Genomic DNA, 18261 nt, shown 5'->3' with positions numbered 1-18261 from the left:
TGTGTAATGAATGGGCAAATTTAATGCCATCTCTGTATGAGAGAGCCATTGAAAAACATGATATCATGCCATGCACACTTGACATTCATCATGATCACATTCTCTTACAAGTAAGAGCAGTGTCAATACTTGCCACTCAGCACAACTTTTCAAAATCACACAGAAACAGAATGTTAACCTTTCAGATTATTAAAGGTCATTCATCTGTCTAAATTAAAGATCTTCACTGTGCATATTCAGAGAGTGATGTACTGTAAACAATTCTATGTAAACTCCTGACAAATACTCCTAAGTTAGACCACTGCACACAAGTACATGTAAGGCTTGGAGTAAACACACACTTGTAGCTAGTGTTGTTCTCAGAATCAATCTTTCCCACTCTCTCTTTCTCTCGGAGAAAGAAAAAAAAGTTGTTTACTGTAAAAAAATAGCACTCTGCCTACTTGAAGCAGAGTGCTACTCTAAAACCCTGAATTTGAGTGGGTCTGTCGCATTGCTCGAGAGTGGCAACAGTCAACCGCAATGCTACATCCATGAGCTGGGATTTCAAACAAGTTTATAACTACAGTACTGCCATATTGCTGTCAGGAGAAGTATTTCAAAACAGAAATGTGCATTCCTTGTAGTGAAATGTCTAAATCCCATAACAAACTCTTTGGAGTAGAAAGTACACACAGTCAACTACAGAGCTACATCCATGGGCTGGAATTTCAAATAAGTTTATCAGAACAGTGCTGTCATACTGCTGCCTGGAAAAAAAAAATATTGCAACAAAAATTGGTGTCTTCCTTGTTGTGAAGAATGATTCAATCCCATTTTGTGGACTCTAGTGGAAATAGTGAACTGCAATGCTGTATCCGTGAGCTGGAATTTCAGAAAAAAAAAAGTTTGTTGCGACAGCATTGCAATATTATGCTCTAGAGAAATGTGGCAAAGCAAAATGTTATCTTCTTTATTATGAAATGTTTCAATCCCATAACAAACTCTCTCAATGGGGAGAAAAAAATTAAGATGGTAATCTATTCATTCCTATATGTAGACAAAGTAAAACAACAAATTTAAATGAAGATTCAAGCTAAACAGGATTAATGTCACTGAACATTATCACACTTCAGATAAACATGTCTGAAGCAAATGACATCCTATGATATCTCAAAATAGTCCCCATAGACAGAACATGATTGTTGCTCTGCTTGAGCAATACCCATATGTTATACCTCAAGGTTAACCTGAAATGTAACTGATCACAAGACACACCAACATTTTCTATCTGAATGTGCTTAGGGTGCATTTTTGTATGAAAATGTAGTCCGGAATGCTGTTAGAGACTGAAAACCTCAACTAAAACTCATATTTTGTGACATTATCTGGACTGTGGATGGTTTTCAGTTAGAATTCTAAGATCAGTGTTTAGCCCAAGCTCAGGTTTTGAAGCTGGTGAGGCTGGGTAAACTGATAAGCCTGAAGAACATGAGTCTAATTCTGAAAAGGATAAACTCCCTGGTCAAAATTTTAAAGTGCAGTTTAAATCAAGTTCATTGATTTTAAAAATTTAGGTCGTGTGAATGCACATGGACACCTTGCGTAGTATAACAGACATCTAGTAATGAGTACATGCCTCCAGACACACTCAAGGGCAAGTTGTGGCCTTTTACATTTGTTTTTGTCCAGACTAAATTTAAACTGTGATTTACTTAAAACTACCTCTGTGAATTCATGCTCTTTGGATGCTCCCTTCCATCTTTCCATGCTAACCTTACATCCACATGTAATTGTATTGATTTCACAAGTTTTACTTTCACATTTCTAATTTCTCAATGATGGGAATTGGGGGAAACAATGGACTAAATGTCACATGAAAGCCTTGGACATTATATGTATATATAACTGAAATCTTTACCATTTTGCTACACGATCAAAGAACCTGATGGTGATCCTAACGGCGATCTCACACGCAACCGCAGGACAAACAGGAAGCTACAGCATACCATGGCCACATACAGGTATACAATCAAGCTAGTGAAGTCGACAAGCAGCGAATGCTGTCACATCCAAGCAATGTTAGGTCTCCCTCCATCCCTTAACTTGGTTGACTCGTGTCTTTAATCCATCACTCAGGAGAGACACAAATCATGAAGCATTTCGAAAATTTAAAATAATGAAAAGAAAGTGAGACATACGTACCATGGAGCTGAGTGAATGTTGTAGGAGGATGGCGTGACCATAGAGCAAGGTACGATGGCCAGCTTGCCCACCCTGAAAGAAAATTGAAAATACATATTTGTCTTATTGAGTGCACTACAAGCCAAGTACAATGTATGGCTTCCTGGAAGTTACTTACAGACTCAACCATTAGCAATGGCACTCACAAGCTGGCTAATCAATGCAGTATGTAGAAAGCAAATAAGTGCATGAAACAACATCAACCTCCTTTAAAAAAAAACAACAAGTGGATATCTTATGCAGATGTACATTTACTCATCAATATGCACAACATAATGTCTTTCCCATGTCACTGAAGCCATCACATGAACATTATGGATTGTCCACATGCATTTTTGCTCAATTGACAGAAGTCAGATGTCATTTTCTCATAATTATGTCTTTCTAGGTCAGTGCATCATAATGACAGTCACATTTCATCTACCCTAGCGGTTGATAATAATGTGCCGTTTCTCTTATTCCTTCCATGGAAATATTCTTGTGTCATACACCACTGAAATATTATTGGCAGAGACAAAGTTCATATCAGCAGGAGATAGTGAATTTTGTCTCACAAATATCTCCTCTTTACTCTGTATGTAAACCTGTGTCTTGTCCCTCTATTTCTATTTCAGTCTATTCAAACGCTGCCCAGGATGTGACAAAATATACAGCCAGTTGTTAACTAGGTCATGGTTCCTTCTCTGCACATCCACGACACAGAGGGGGTTGGAGGGAGGGCACACCTTAAAACCAATCATTCTAATAAATCACAAAACCTGCCCTGTTTTGGCACATTACATCTTCATCACACCTTTCCATATCCCTTCTCATTCCTCAAAAGTGACCTGAAAGACAGCTTGATGGAATCGATGTAATGGGAAACTGGATCACTTTTTAACAACAACAGAATGTTAGGGGGGGGGGGGGGGGACACTGTTGCTTCTTACATGTACCTCAAATGCCAAAATGCCATTGTTCTGATACAAGGAGTCACACTTTGAGGAAGGAGAGAAAAATCGGCACAAAAATTCAGCACAGAAAAACACCTTCCATGTAAATGATATGTGTGCCATTTGTCTTGAGGCAGTACTAGTTGCCACCTTTCTTCTCTCATCACAGTATTTTCCCATGTGTTCTTCTCTACCAGGAAAAGAAGGTCCCCTGTGACAGGTAAGTAATCCTTCCAATTGTCTCAAGCCTGCAGATTTTGGTCTCTGATTTCCATTTCTCAGTTTTGATAATTGAAGTGTTTGTGTGAAAATTAAAAAATATGCAGATGTTTGACTTTCATAATTTGGACTGTGACCTTTCCATCAGAAAAATGATACCATTTGATGTTTATTCATTACAATTCTGTTTATCTATGGTATATTGGTCCACACACACACACACAAACACAAACACAAACACAAACACAAACACACACAAACACACATACACACACACACACACACACACACACACACACACACGCACCAATCTGCACAAAGGGGTTTTTTTCTTCATGAATAAAGGTATTGTTTTTTCATACAAAGGACCTACATTTTGACACTGCATTTTCCTTCCATTGATTATACTGAAACACACCCCTAACACATTAATGATGAAAAGGGTCAGATAGGAATTAAATGATGGGATCATTTCATTTTCATATGTTTACAACAACAATGTAATTACAAATATTTTCAACAGGTTTACACATTATGTCTGTGAATGTTCTCAGTCACACATATTTACACATTATGTTTCAAACAAGAAGGTTGGTTACAGTGGTATCAAGCAAGGGAGGATTATTAGGCTTTTATATTTGAGACAAAATGAAACAAAGAGGCATAATTATCTAAAGTAAGAGAAAAAAGAACAAAGGCTACCAGGGTTGTATGACAGTACCCTTATGTCATACAATGTGGGTTTTTATGGAGTTTGGAAAAGTGAAGTGCCTGGTTTAAAGATATAATGTACATTTTTATACCAGTACACCTGATGTACTATCAATGTCTCATGCAGTATATCTGTATAAAACAAACAAATAAATCAGGTAGTTGTGTTTTAGGATCATGAGGCCTGGGGATTAGTTATGTAAAGAGGGATTTCAGCCAGTAGGAGAGAAGTTGCATCTCTGCAAGGTATCTAATATGATAGTAAAGTGGACTTATCCAATCCAAAATAGGAAACAAGGGCAGACTGCCTTATAGCTATCATCACCAGGCGTAGAATATACTGCTCCCCTGTGCAGCAGGACCATGACAAGAATAATGAGTGGCAAGGGACCTGGGCCTATGGCTGCCTAACTAATGGCAAATAAATGTCTGGAAAATTAATTTTGAACATGAAGCATGCCCCCACGCAAGGATCAAGAGACATGGCTCCATCACCATCCCTTTATTTCTATACCATGTACCCACTCTGTCTTCCCCCCTCCCTCTCCCCCTCCCCCCCCCCCCCCATCTTCCATCTTCTAACCCTCTACCAACCCCACCCCTCCCCTTTTCTTCCATCTGCCTGATTGTCATGGAGGCAGACATTACATGATGTATAGGCATGCAGGTGGCAACATGAGACAAAGAAGATTTGGGGTCAAACTGAGTGGGACTTAAAGCACCATTCCACTTCACATTCAACATGACATTGGCCGCGTTTATAAGATTTTGCATGCCTAGAATCACTGTTTTGAAACACTGTTTTGAAACACGGTTTCGTCAGGAGAGCGTTTATAAGATTTTTTTCCCCGAGCGTGCTGGGGTTCTCACTCAGACTGTGCCATTGTGCAACTCACTCTGCGCAGTTTGTTCCTCAGCAAAAGGTCAAACAGGGTGCGTGCACGGCGTTGTGACGTCATGTAAACAGTGTTTGAGATTGCGGTTGCATTTATAAGATTTTTGAAACACTGTTTCTACAGGAAACACTGTTTTGAAACGCAATATTTTGTGCGATTTGAAACAGTGTTTCAAAACACTGTTTCAAATCACGGCTAGCGTTTATATTTTTTTTTTCTTGCTAGAAACACTGTTTGGCCAGAAACAGTGTTTCAAAACACTGTTTCTGGCCAGAAGAAAAATCTTATAAACACACCCTTAGTTTAACAGAGTAACAAAATTGGACCATAAGCTATGAATGTTATGGAATCATAAAGTTTACACACAACCGATCAGTGTAAGTACATTGTATATCATCAGATGACATACATGATGATGCTATCACAAAACAAGTCTCCAAATACCAGTAATCTGTACACAAATCTTCTCTTTTTCATTATACATTATAAAAGAAAGACTTCTATCCTTGACAATGAATTATTGTTGTGTTGTAATATTTATCTTTGCAGTGATGACATCATGGGGAAGGGATGAATTTGTAATCTCTGAATTATGACCAATGATACAATTTTTATCACATTTTTGTACAAAACCAATGCTGAGGTGTAAGATGATGTCATATTTATAAATGCTCACAGTACTTCTCACTGTTCAGCCCTTAGGGCAGCTTTTTATCTTATACATGAATTTCACATAAAGTTATTCAGTTATAAGATGCAAATTTTTACATTCTGACATTTAGTGGTAGGAGGGCCTACTAAAACAGTGGTACAGCTGTAATTGTCAAGTGTTATCAAAGTCACATGTAAAACTTTCATTGTGCTGATTATTCTCCTCTGCCTCGCTCAGTACTAAGAAAAAGGATGTGTGATTGTCCAACCCTTGGACCAGTATGTTAAAGATTTCCACTACTGCTAACATGAAAAAGCTGGGACGTCATGTATTGATCACTTGGCCACATCCATGTTTGCATCGTACTCAACACTGTGCATCCATCATGTACACCATTGTGTGGCAACTGGACGTGCAGACAGATGAGGTACAGAGTATGCCAGGATAAACTTAGCAGTCCACTATATGACTTTACAGGCATGGCACATTAAAGGCTGACAACAATCTTCTAGTGCCATTGATAGGTCATGTTACATCAGCACAACATCACCCTGGGTAGCCATGATGGCAGTTTATCTTGCAAAGCATGTCATTAGTTTCAATGTGTAGCCTTAACAGGAATATCATGTATGATAACGGTACACTTTGTAAGCATGAAATAAAGCAGATCTCATACTGGTCAGAATAATTACCTCTAAATAACTCACAGTATTTCACAATGTATGCATTCAGGAAAGACACTTAGATATCTTTTTTTTTCTAAAACAGAAAAATATAACTGTGTGATGAGCTTGTCTATTCAGGTTTCCCTCTGCAACACGGTTGACAATAACAATATGTTGCCAGATATATTTTCCTATGGAAAAGTAGTGTAAACCCTTAACGAACAACAACAAAGATATTCAGAAGAAAAATTAGAAATTGTCAGGTTACAAAAAAAAAAAGATGGGAGCCCACACATAATAACCCAGTAAATTCACAAATTGTTTTGAATGACAAAACATTTAACACTATGTTCAACAGAAATGACAGTGAAACTTTAACCCTTCATGTGCCAAGGTACAATAGCTGTATTCTCACATTATTTTTAAACCAGCATTCAGACCATTCCTCCAATCATTTGACCTAATTGCAATTTAGTAAGCAAACTCAGGCATGACAAAGTGCCTTGGAGCAGTTCAACCAACAGGTAGACCACAGTGACACAATAGGGACCAAGGGGATTATGTAATCTCCATTCATTGCAAATTGGTGAAGAAAGAACTCTGGCTGACATGCGAATCAGTGAACAAAGCTCAGTAAAGGGAAAAAGGTAGTGGCTCTCTTTTGTGTTTGCAAGCTGACTACTGTATACGCCGAAAATTTCACAAGGTTTTTATTTTCATGAATTTTGTGAGTCAGGTGCTATTTGCAAAACTAAAGACACATGAAAATTCATAATGACTCTGATCCCGATGTGAATGTGACGCACACGTATATATTTCTCTGTACATTCCTGATCTCCACGATCGCAAATTTCACCACTCGCGAAATCATCCGGAAGTCCCAATTCGCAAAAATTTAGACTCACTAAATATATGGCATATACAGTTGTTTACCAACATAGTCAACCTGGCATTTAAAATCAGAATATCAACAAAAAAATTTCCTAAAACCAAATTACACTTTCACACACTTCTTCTCATCTTGTTTTGTTTTGTTGTTTTTTCATCCATGCACAAGATATTAGTCAGTGAGAATTAGACAAAAGCATTGCAAATATATCTGAACTTGACATCACATTGCCACCAGGGCAGCTATTACATGATGCCTAATTGACGTTTGTCTGAGAGGCCCCTCAAGGCTATTTCTTTCTAAATAAGTGAGAGGAAATGGACAGTAGGAGAGAAGAAAAGGTATTGGGTAGCTGGCTCTGTCATGCTTACTTGTAATTTCCTTTCAGGGAGTAAAACATTTAGCCCTTAATCTTCCCTGAGGCTGAACCAGTAATCGCCTCTACGTGTGTAGTTGTGGTCATAATATAGTTTCCGAGAAAGTTCATGCTCAAATCCAACTGGAATGTAGCCTGGATAGACAGAATATGCAATGACATCTTGCTCCTGCAATACCAATTATACCTCCATTGTCTCTATAATGATTCTGACAATCAAATTGATTCTTCTTCCATTTTTAAAGTAAATTTCTGTTTACAGTGGCTCTTAGTGAGACTACAATCTTTAGCTGCAATGAAAAGAGAAGCAAGGCTGTTGTAAACGGCATTGATCAACAATCTCACTATGTCCTGTTCCATATTTGTCAAAAAATAACAAACAGAATCATCAACATGCACTACAAGACTCATGGTAGTATAGTTCCAATTTGTATACCTTCTCCATTTGGACAGATTTATATAAATATGACCCGTTACAACAAAAGGATCCGAAAGTCGAGGAGGGTCGATTTTCCGAAAATGATGTGACATTATTTCCTTACTCTTCTGCTTTAATTTCAAAAATACGACTCATTAAAGTACTCGGCTGCAGAGATGTTGATGATTTTATGAGACCATGTCGAGTGGTGCAGGAAATCAGCACTTCAAGAAAACCTTCAAAAGCCTTCAAAGTTTTCTGTCCCTGCAATCATGATCACAGCAGACACAAGGCAGTTTTCACTGATTCACAAAGGTATGCTCATAGCAACCTCTGTGACGTTCATTCAAGCTTAGCGCCAGCGGTCTACGCACGACCAATCAGTAACCAGCATGTCACGCACTGACCAAGAAGATCACTCGCTCGTTGCTAGGGGCAGAGTCAATCTGCGGCACTAAATCCAAATCTTTGGACATGTTTCTGTTCCATTGAAAGTCGGAAAATCATGGCCCAGAAAAATGCTAATTTCTTGCCTTTCCTTTTGATAATCTAGCTTCGAAATTTCGACAGATGATAGACGAAACATTTGATTACAACATAATGCCAAAAACATAAATTTGATGGTTTTGACTGATTTCGACTTTCGGATCCTTTTGTTGTGGCAGGTCACAAATGCTACACTCACATACACGATACAAATTTTACTTTTCAAAGTTATCTCAAGGCATGCAAGCAGGCAGACACATATGACAAAAAATGTGTGACATTTGTTGGAGATTTCTGTAAATGCTGCTGCTTTTCATTTAAAACTTTGCATAACATCATATGAATTATGTACTAAGGGATTTTTCTCATATTTCATTTTAAACTTCCCTCCTTCTATGTATATGATTGATGTACAATGTATGTTTAAGATATTGCACTTGCATAGAGTCACAATTTGAACAATTTGAAACACAGTAAGTTCTTCTGATTCTTTCTTTGAATCTTTGAAAGATGACCAATACATTACACACATTTCAACATTGTCTCATGACCACTATCTATGACTAGTAACCTTTATGCATTACACTTTTATCCAAATCCAACTGGAAGAGGGCCCAAATATCTAAATGGAAATTTACGGAATTCAGGACATCTGTTTAACATTGTTGACTCTGTTTTTCAGCTTGCTTTGTTGAATAAATCAAACATTTACAATTATAGTCAACCAGAAAAGTAAAAGCATCATCAAATTGGAAAAATGTAAAGAAAAAAAGATGAATGTTAATGTACATGCATATCTATATGAAAGCAATATCCAGCTTATCACATAATATGCAAATTGGACATTAAGATGATGTCATCTATCCAGTCTCTTCTTAATTTATAGGTAAATTGGTATCAGATTTCCATTCTGAGTAAAATTCAAGATTAAAATTATAAACATGTATACCGTACCTCATATCAAATTACTAAGAAATAATGGTTTAGAAAAGATGGTTCCAAGAGGGAGTTCTATCTTCAAATTAATCCCCAAAAAATGTTGTATATTGATGTAGAAATCTACAATATGCAAAAGTTGTGTGGCTCTGCTATCATCGCACATCTCAGTTGCATACATATGTATCACCTATTGCTCTTTCTTTCAAAACATGCAATATTCAAATTCCACAACTTCTTAATTCTATTGTGCATTATTGATATCTAAGTGATAACATTTTCACTTTTCTATTCTCCATTTCATTTCACTTTATTCTGTTCCATCGAGTCACTTTGATCATAGATGGATTTTCCCTTTAGGCAAAAGAATAAAAATGATACAAACAAACTGACAGAGATTGAGATGTCAGTATCAAGTGCACTGAACCAACATAAGACAGAGCTGTAAGACTAAGCCCTGGAACTCATGAGGTAAAAAGCACGGAAGAAAAAAAAACACACAAAACAAATGGAACAGTCTGGCTCCTTCACATTATCTGCGCAAGAAATTGAGTTTGGCAGGCAGAATGCGATGAAACGTGCCCAGGTATTGCACAGGGGAAAAACACATTTTGTGGTGCGACAATTTTCATTTGTCCATCACTCTCAAGTTACACTCCCTTTGCCCAGTCAATACGAATGTCTAGGTTAAAGGCAGACATGCAGATTTCTGCTGTCAGAATTTGATTTATCAGTCTGTGACCATGCATACTTTCATGTCACATACTCATATGTCACTCTATCTATCTGACTTCCTCATTTAATTTCTAACATGTCACTGATGAAAAAAAAAAATATTGGTGTTAAATCTCCTGTGTATGCATGCAATATCATTCCATTTTACCCCGAAGAAATGCCATGCTCGCACACAATCTTTTCAGCTGAATAATGCACCAACATGTACAGACAGTCTATACTTATAAATCTACCGGTATATATCACTTGGATGCAGATTAATGGTGAAAAAATGACAACACAGACTATTAGAAATGACGCTTAGTTTTGAGATGAACTTTAAGACTTAATTGTTCTGAATGGTTGACAATAGCATCTCACACATTGTGGAGTATGAGAACAAAACAATACCAACAAGTTACCTATGAAGACCTAAAATGGCTGTCTTGATCAGGTATTTACATGACTATTATGGCCATAGACATGACAGTGTGTGCACGTGGTCATACCGGTATTTCTTTACTTATTATGAGTTGATTTATGAGTAATCATTGATGGACCACAACCAATTTCAATTAAGAAATGTACTTCCAGAAAGTGTGATAAGTACAATATTTAAAGCTGAGAGTCATAATAGGAAATGGTATAGTCATGTGACCAAGACTACTACTTCAAGGTACACACTAGACTCCTGGTACGATAAGATGACAACATCAGAACAAGTTACAACATGAATGTCTTCTCAAGTATAATATGTCTTTTACCTTAGAGTTTTGCCTGATCTGTCAACTTTGCTTCTCTGTTTTGACAGAATACAAATTTATTCTACTTTTCATTTAGGGCTAACACACATCTTTGGGAGTTTTGAAGGTTTATAAAATGCACAAAAGCTTTCCTATTTCTCTTCATGGATCAGGTTTCACAATCATTAATTTACACTTTTCTCATCAAACTGAGTAGAAAAGACTGCAATGCAACTAGTTACTCACAAAAAAAAAAACAACTGGCAAAACTTCCACGTTAAGCCGCTCTGCATTACATTTAGCAACAATGCAACAACACAATATCAAATCCAGGGTTCCTAACAAAATATCTTCAAGCCTTCCAATTTCAGCATTAAAGGATAGACAAAGCATTCATGCAATGGTGGTTGACTGGCAGAATTTCGAAGAATTCATGACTATCTGATTAATCATTTCAGAACACTGACACAAAATGTATGAAAGCATGAAGACATAACCAACCACACAGAAACAGCGAATTAAATCGAGTCTTGAAGATTTTGTCTACAAAGTCATTCATATTTGAATATAAATGCGTAAGTTCTGTGGCTGTATAATACAGCTGAATTGCCCTTGACTGTCTGGATTACACTGCAATGAGACAACAAATATTTCATATTTAAAAGAGTCATCAAATTAAATGGTTTTGTCTCACTCTTTATAGCTGCATATCTTCCTATGCACACATGTCTTCTTATTCAAATTCAGTTTACAGCCCGGCCTCAATTGCCCAGCCGAGCCCCACAATTTTGTCCGTTTACACTGCTGGGCTCGGCCACGCTTTTAATTCAAACCTTTCAATATTTTGTCATAGTGGCGCTCTACTTGTAAACAAACGCAATTTGGTATTGTCTGGTTTTCAGACCCTTTGCCAAATGAATTCCGTGGCGACGAAGTTGCCGTTCGGGCAAAGGCCTTTGCAGAAAGAAAAATCCTTTGCAGGACAAAACCATCTTAAACTATACTAGTTTTCAACGTTGAGGGGGTTAAAGGGTGTGTACAGTTCTGGTCGAGGTGAAGATTTAGCTTTTAACGTTTTGTGAGATATTCAGGAACCACTCTATGAGATGTGAAAGAGCATGCAGTTCTAAGGGGTATCAAAAGTTTATTCGATGAAAATCGGTTTTGAAATGGCTGAGATATTCAAAAACAAGGTGAAACAAAGAGATACTAATAAAGTTGGGGCATGTCGCCTTTTATTATTAGCACTTTTTTGGATATCTCAGCCATTTGAAAACCAATTTTAATCAAATAAACGTTGAATCCTTCTTAAAATTAGATGCTCTTTCATATTTCATAAGAGACTTTTCATTATCTCACTTAGGAATGTTCAAAACATGAATCCTTACCTCAAACAGTACTTTACAGTCCCTTTAATATCCTGAATAGCAAAAGATACAGGCAGAGGGTTTGGAAGCCAGACTAAAATCGGCCGCGCAATTGGCCACGCATTTGGCCCAGTTTGCGTTTACACCAAGAAAAGGCCGGGCTCGGCCGCGGCTCGGCCATCTCCAGAGCGAGGCCAAATGCGAGGCCAATTTTGGCCTCGCATTTGGCCTTTTGCGCGTTTACACTGAAGCGGGGCTGGGCACGGCCGCGGCAGAGCCGCAGCAGAGCCTCGCACCGTAAACAGGGTCCAACTCATATAAATGAAAACATTTTGTCACTAGCAGCCGGGTACGTATGCTGGCCACACGTTACAAGCACATGAATGGGGTGATCTTGCTAATACGCATCCAAGTGCAGAGGTCAAGTGGGGTCAAATTTTTCCTATGCAGCAGGCATGGGCAGAGAGTAAATGCAGTAACTGTATCTATTTTTCCCATTTTTATCATGACTACAATATTGTCACTTCACAATACACATTTTTAGAGTAATAACTTGATATTTCATGTTCCGACATGTAACAATTGCCATGAAAATAGAACTCTGGTTGTTTGGAGATAGAGAAAGTGTTGCATGTTTTTTTGTCATACGATCTAATAGAGCTCATAATGATCATCAATGGCACAACATTGTCAATACATTGTTACAGAAATTGAATAGTGCCACCGTTGTTTAAGTTTTTACAGTTATTATGCGAAAGGGAGAATTCTGAAAGCACACACACACAAACACACACACAAACACTTTGGCACTCCTCACGGTTGGTTCTAACTCAGCCAAACTCTCACCTGGTCGATCTGATCCGTGATCACCATCTCTTGAAGCGCCCTCACAGACAAGGCTTGCGTCAGTACAAACACACATACTGACAGATCTGGTGGTATCCTCTGCAATGGAGTGAATAAAAAGAAGAATGTCATCTTTCTTCCACATAGGAATTACCATCATCCTAGTGATATCAAAGAAGCAGATTCTCTTCTCGACGTAATTTCTAGTTATTTTTTATGATTTTCATGCAAAGTCTGGAAAACACAGTCACACAAGGTGCACAATGTACTAAAGTGACACTTAAGCATTAAGCATGGACAGAAATCCAAATTAAAGCCAGTACAAATCACATAACAAGGGGCTGTCATAGGCTTGACTTTATCTCCATAAAACAGAGTGGATTTTGAGGCATTCCTAGAGCTTTCAAATCTAAATGTCAAAGTAGTTATGATATCAAGCACTCAATTTTCAACAGGCTTAACTTCTTAAATCTTCACCAAGTTCATCTCATTTGACAAATTTTCTGAAAGGAAACATGTAAACAGATCACATAATATACAAACTTGATGAAGAGCAATGCAATGCCTTTTTTCATTATCATCATCTCTGTAATGTCAGATATAGTGGATCCCTCAAAATTGACACATGCATTTTATATCCATGACGTAAGAGAGAGAGAGAGCAAGAGGAAATGCAGCTGACACTTTGATTTCTACTTCATCCTGCAGTTTTAGGTGACAATGAGAGAGGGCAATGCTGACCAGATGAATGACCAAATGAGTTCATTCATCCAACATCAGGATCACGGAATGCTTCCATGAAATCATGAGGGTCACCTTTCTCTCCCCCGGCTGAGGTGTGCCACAAATACTGTATACGCCAAATATTTTGCGAAGTTTTTATTTTCGCGAGGTTTTTATTTTTGCGAATTTTGCGGGTCAGGTGCTATTCGCGAAATTAAAGACACGCAAAAATATTGACTCTGATCCCGATGTGAATGTGACATATGTGTGTACACTTCTCCATTCAGTACAGGACTCCACGATCGCGAATTTAACCACTTGTGAAATCGTCGGGAATTCCGGATTCGCAAAAATTTAGACTCGCGAAATATATGGCATATACAGTATCACAGATAACCTTGATCTGGACACCAACAGACATTTACTTGTGAGTACATGGTACATATTTAGATTCCTCTGTGTGTGTGTGTGTTTGTGTGTTCTTATGGTGTACAAGGAACAGTACATATTCAGCAAGTCTCTGACAGTCAATCACTCTGAGTACAAACAGGACAAAGAAAACAACTGCTACTTGGACACATTCACAACAAAGTGTGCGCATGCAAAGCTTGGTGGGCACGGTAAATTTTTTGCTTCACATTTTTTTTTTTCCTTTTTCTGTAGATTACATCATAATGAAAAATTTGCTGCCTTAGATATATTGACATATCAAATGTATGTGCAGCATTGCAATATAGAATGTTGATATTTGTCTGCTAACTTCCTGTTTTACCTTCACCTACTTTGATTTCATAGGGTATCTCTAACTGATATAATGCATGCTGCCCAAAAAAGGTATTGCATGATACACATGATTATTATATCCATCACAACCCTAGATTCTCAGTTGATCTGAATAAGGCTTGGCAAACACAAGAACAGCCCATTTCTGTAAAACAAATCCAGTCTTTTCTATGATAGTGGGCTGAAAGAGAGGAAGAAATCAATTTCCAATCACTTAGCACCACAATACAAGTAAACACACACAAACACACACACACACACATACTCACACACATATTATTTATACTTTATATTTAGATATTGTATACATACTACAAATATGACAGAAACATATTTGTAAATCTGAAGCATTGGTCACCAAGTCCATTGTAAGTTGTGTCATGTAACTACGTCACATGTTTTGCATGGAAGAGCTACCAGCTATAGGCAAGATAATTCACATACCATCCAAGCTTTATGCATCCCATCAAAGAAGGGGTAACTATATTCAATTTCCTCATGAAGATTGTGTTACCTCCCACACATCCAGCTTCCAGCTAGTCATCATTACATTAGGACAAGCTCACAATCGCATGACTCATGTAACACAACTGTTAGTTACGCACATTTCATCTTACGGACAGCTGTTTGTCTAGACTAACAGACATTTTATACCATGCTTCAAAACACAAGTTTTCATCAGACAAGCATTCAAATTAAAAAACATTGCATGTAGACAAAAAAAAAAAAGGATTTTGGAATTTAATTAAATATGATACACTATATGATTTGGGGCACCGCCTGTACGCAAGAGCCTCTTGGCCAGTCCTGTTTCAATGCATTGTGGGATGGCTCGGTGGGAAAGTTGGATCCGGTCTGGGCTGTGCATCTTGCTTGCCTGACCAGCATTTAAGCAGCGTATGTACACACGAGAAAGATAGAACCATATCACATAGCTTACTATGTAAGTACTAGCCCTATGCAAAGCTACGAATCTGCCACTATCAAGCAGGTATTGTGATTGTAATGCACAAAAACATATCTACGTTACAGGCAGCGTTAACTTTAGCCTTTGCTTCATCTGCCATTATCGTCTTTCTCCTTGGTTTCAACCACTTTATTTGTGACTTGCGAGGATGGAACACTCATCTCGGAACTTCGAGGAAATGACAGTCCCTCAGCTGGAAGCATTTTTGGCTGAAAGAGGAATTCTCATGAAAAACGCTCACATATCTCTGGCTGTGAAAGCAGCTGAAATGTGCTAGTAAAGAGTTATTGAACCCTGTAACCAGGATGAGTCGGGGGAGGCTGCCCGCATGGTAGATCTTAATGGAAATTTCACCCAGGTCATGTCTTTCATCACAGGGTGTTTTTGAAGATTTCTTTGCTCATCATTATGTGACCAGCACATTGCAGCATCGCAGTGACGACCCATGACTTAAAAATGGCTGCAAATCCATCAAATTGAAAACATGTCAACTCTTTTTATGCCAAATTCAAAATGAGGAAAACAACAGTAATGAACAAAATGCTCGCATTGATTGCATTGCATTATATGTGGATGGAGACACAAGCTAGAAAAACAGAATTGGCGATGCTATCGAGCTGTCCCACAGTGCATCTGTGACAAGGCTCTAAAACAATGTTTTGCATATTGGCAAAACCAAGAATTGCTTTTAAAGGATGCATTTAGCCTTTAGGATATTGAGTGATTCTCAAAATGATTTTTTTTAAATAAATCTTTCGCAGGAAAACCTACAAACATGCCATAACAGATGTAGCACCAAGTTCTTGTTCTCACTGACCTTCATATGATATTGTGCTGATTGACAATTCTGTAATCCTCCCATTTCAAGTATACTGGAAAATTTTGCTGCATGGCTCCCTGTAGACTGCAATATCAAGTCTCTGCTTGACTTTGGTTTCAGGGAGATTGTTTTCCATTCGGCCCATAATATGATTTCCAAAAAAAAAAAAGAACAAAAATGTGGAGCCCAACAATGCCTCAATTCAATAGAAGCCTGAGGGCAGAAAAAGGAGTAGAATAGCTCGGCAGCTTGATACAGAAACTTGATTTTAATATCTCTTTAATATTGCTCCTCTCTCCTCTCCCGTTCTCTCTCCCAAATTATCTTTCAATAACCCTCCATACATTTGTTTATTTCTCTATTTCCAACAGTCCTGTCCATCTGAAACTTTCTCTTTTTGAATATGCCAAATCATATATCCTGGTTCCATTTTTTTAACATGTAGACAAAAATAACTGAAAAAAAAAGGACACATATTTTTGTAAAACTGTTAGTCTTTTTTCCATCTTTTACACTACAAATGTTTTCTTCCTCTTACTGATGCTTCTCATTTATTCTTACTTATTTCTATTGCTTCTCTCTCTCTCTAAAAAAAAAATAATTTTCAAATGCACAATTATTTTCAAATGCATTTTAGGGTAAATCAAATCAAAATTGTCATTCTAAGATGAGAAAAGAAAGTACTCTTTGCGTTTCCTCATAGTTTCCATCATATTCAAAGTAATGTACAGACAGCTATAGAGATGACAGTCAAATGAATTGACTTATTGTTTTATTTGAGCTTGAAGCGAACACTCTGGTATGTGAGCCATGCGATGTGTCTTATCTAATACACAATGAGCTTTGTCTATCTTTTTAAGTTCCCTCATAATAATACAGAAATGAAGTTACCCTATGTTGTCTACATCAATTCTTCACAACCTGCATCTCGTTATCACATCAGCAACATTTTTGTTTCCACAGCCCTAGTTTCATGACATGACAAGGAAACATGTATTTTGTGGTTCACTGGTCAGAACAAAGTAAGAATTTTACCCTCTTCATCAAATAAATGTCAGGGACCATTTTTGAAGCTCTTTCAACAGTTCTCTTCTCCATTTTTCATAACACAGAGGCACCTTAAGGCCTTCATCCTAAATGCATGCTGCATGATTGTGAATACACAAATCATTACTTTGCCAAAAAGTTACATAACGGAACATGAAGAGTATGACTCATGGGGTTGATTCTGGAACTTCCAGCCTGGTATATGGCAGCAGGCAACTCCGCTGAATTATGTCATATTATATTAGGTGTTATCTTCATCCTACCACCAGAAATCCTTATCTGCAGAACAGAACAAGCTAGATCTTGACTGAAAAATAACTTCATTCTTGCATCAAATGATGACCCATTCCAAAATTAATTTATTTGTTAAAGTTGTTTTGTTTTTTTCCTCAGAGGTACCTAATTTAGTCAGATCTAATTTTCCCCCCAAAAAATCACCTCAGCATTTGGTTCCAAAATGACTATATGCCATAAATGCCTTACTGACCCATTTAAAAGAGTATTATAAGAAAAAGAGAAAGAGATTTTCTTATACTTCTAGAATTTCCTGTGATTCTTGCCTTAATATGACAGTAATGAGTTCAGACGAGCATGTTACGATTGTCAATCTTCATTACAGGGCTAGTTTCAGAAATATGCCTTAAAGGTATGTGGGATTCATACATTTAGAATCATCCTTAAGTGCTCTTGTGCAATAAGAACACCATCCTTTTAACTTCCAGACAACTTAATCTTTAGATGGCAAAACACAGGAGCGTGCATGCCAATTTTGATATTCACTGCTTCTCTCCTTTTACCAAAAAAAAGAGAGAAAAAATTCCCTGCACAGATGCTTGCTTCCATTTTAA

The 18261-nt window shown here is 37.5% G+C and overlaps 1 protein-coding gene across 1 annotated transcript in view; it reads right to left on the bottom strand.

The window, feature by feature from the left end:
* LOC139730684 (ryanodine receptor 2-like) overlaps nucleotides 1–18261 on the bottom strand; it is a gene marked incomplete at its 3' end in the record, with an annotated part of 149952 nt that overhangs the window by 70676 nt on the left and 61015 nt on the right. The window contains exons 3-4 of the mRNA XM_071641541.1: nucleotides 13074–13172; nucleotides 2185–2256 (exon numbers count right to left, since the gene is read on the bottom strand). Coding sequence (XP_071497642.1) covers nucleotides 2185–2256; nucleotides 13074–13172 — 171 coding nt within the window. The remainder of the gene's footprint in view (nucleotides 1–2184; nucleotides 2257–13073; nucleotides 13173–18261) is intronic.

Source organism: Diadema antillarum, unplaced genomic scaffold (assembly GCF_040938485.1).
Source record: "Diadema antillarum isolate AM-2024a unplaced genomic scaffold, OU_Dant_1.0 seq00000326_RagTag, whole genome shotgun sequence".
Taxonomy (NCBI): Eukaryota; Metazoa; Echinodermata; class Echinoidea; order Diadematoida; family Diadematidae; genus Diadema; species Diadema antillarum.
Note: the sequence above shows the minus strand (reverse complement) of the source record. Positions and strands in the feature narration are given on the sequence as shown.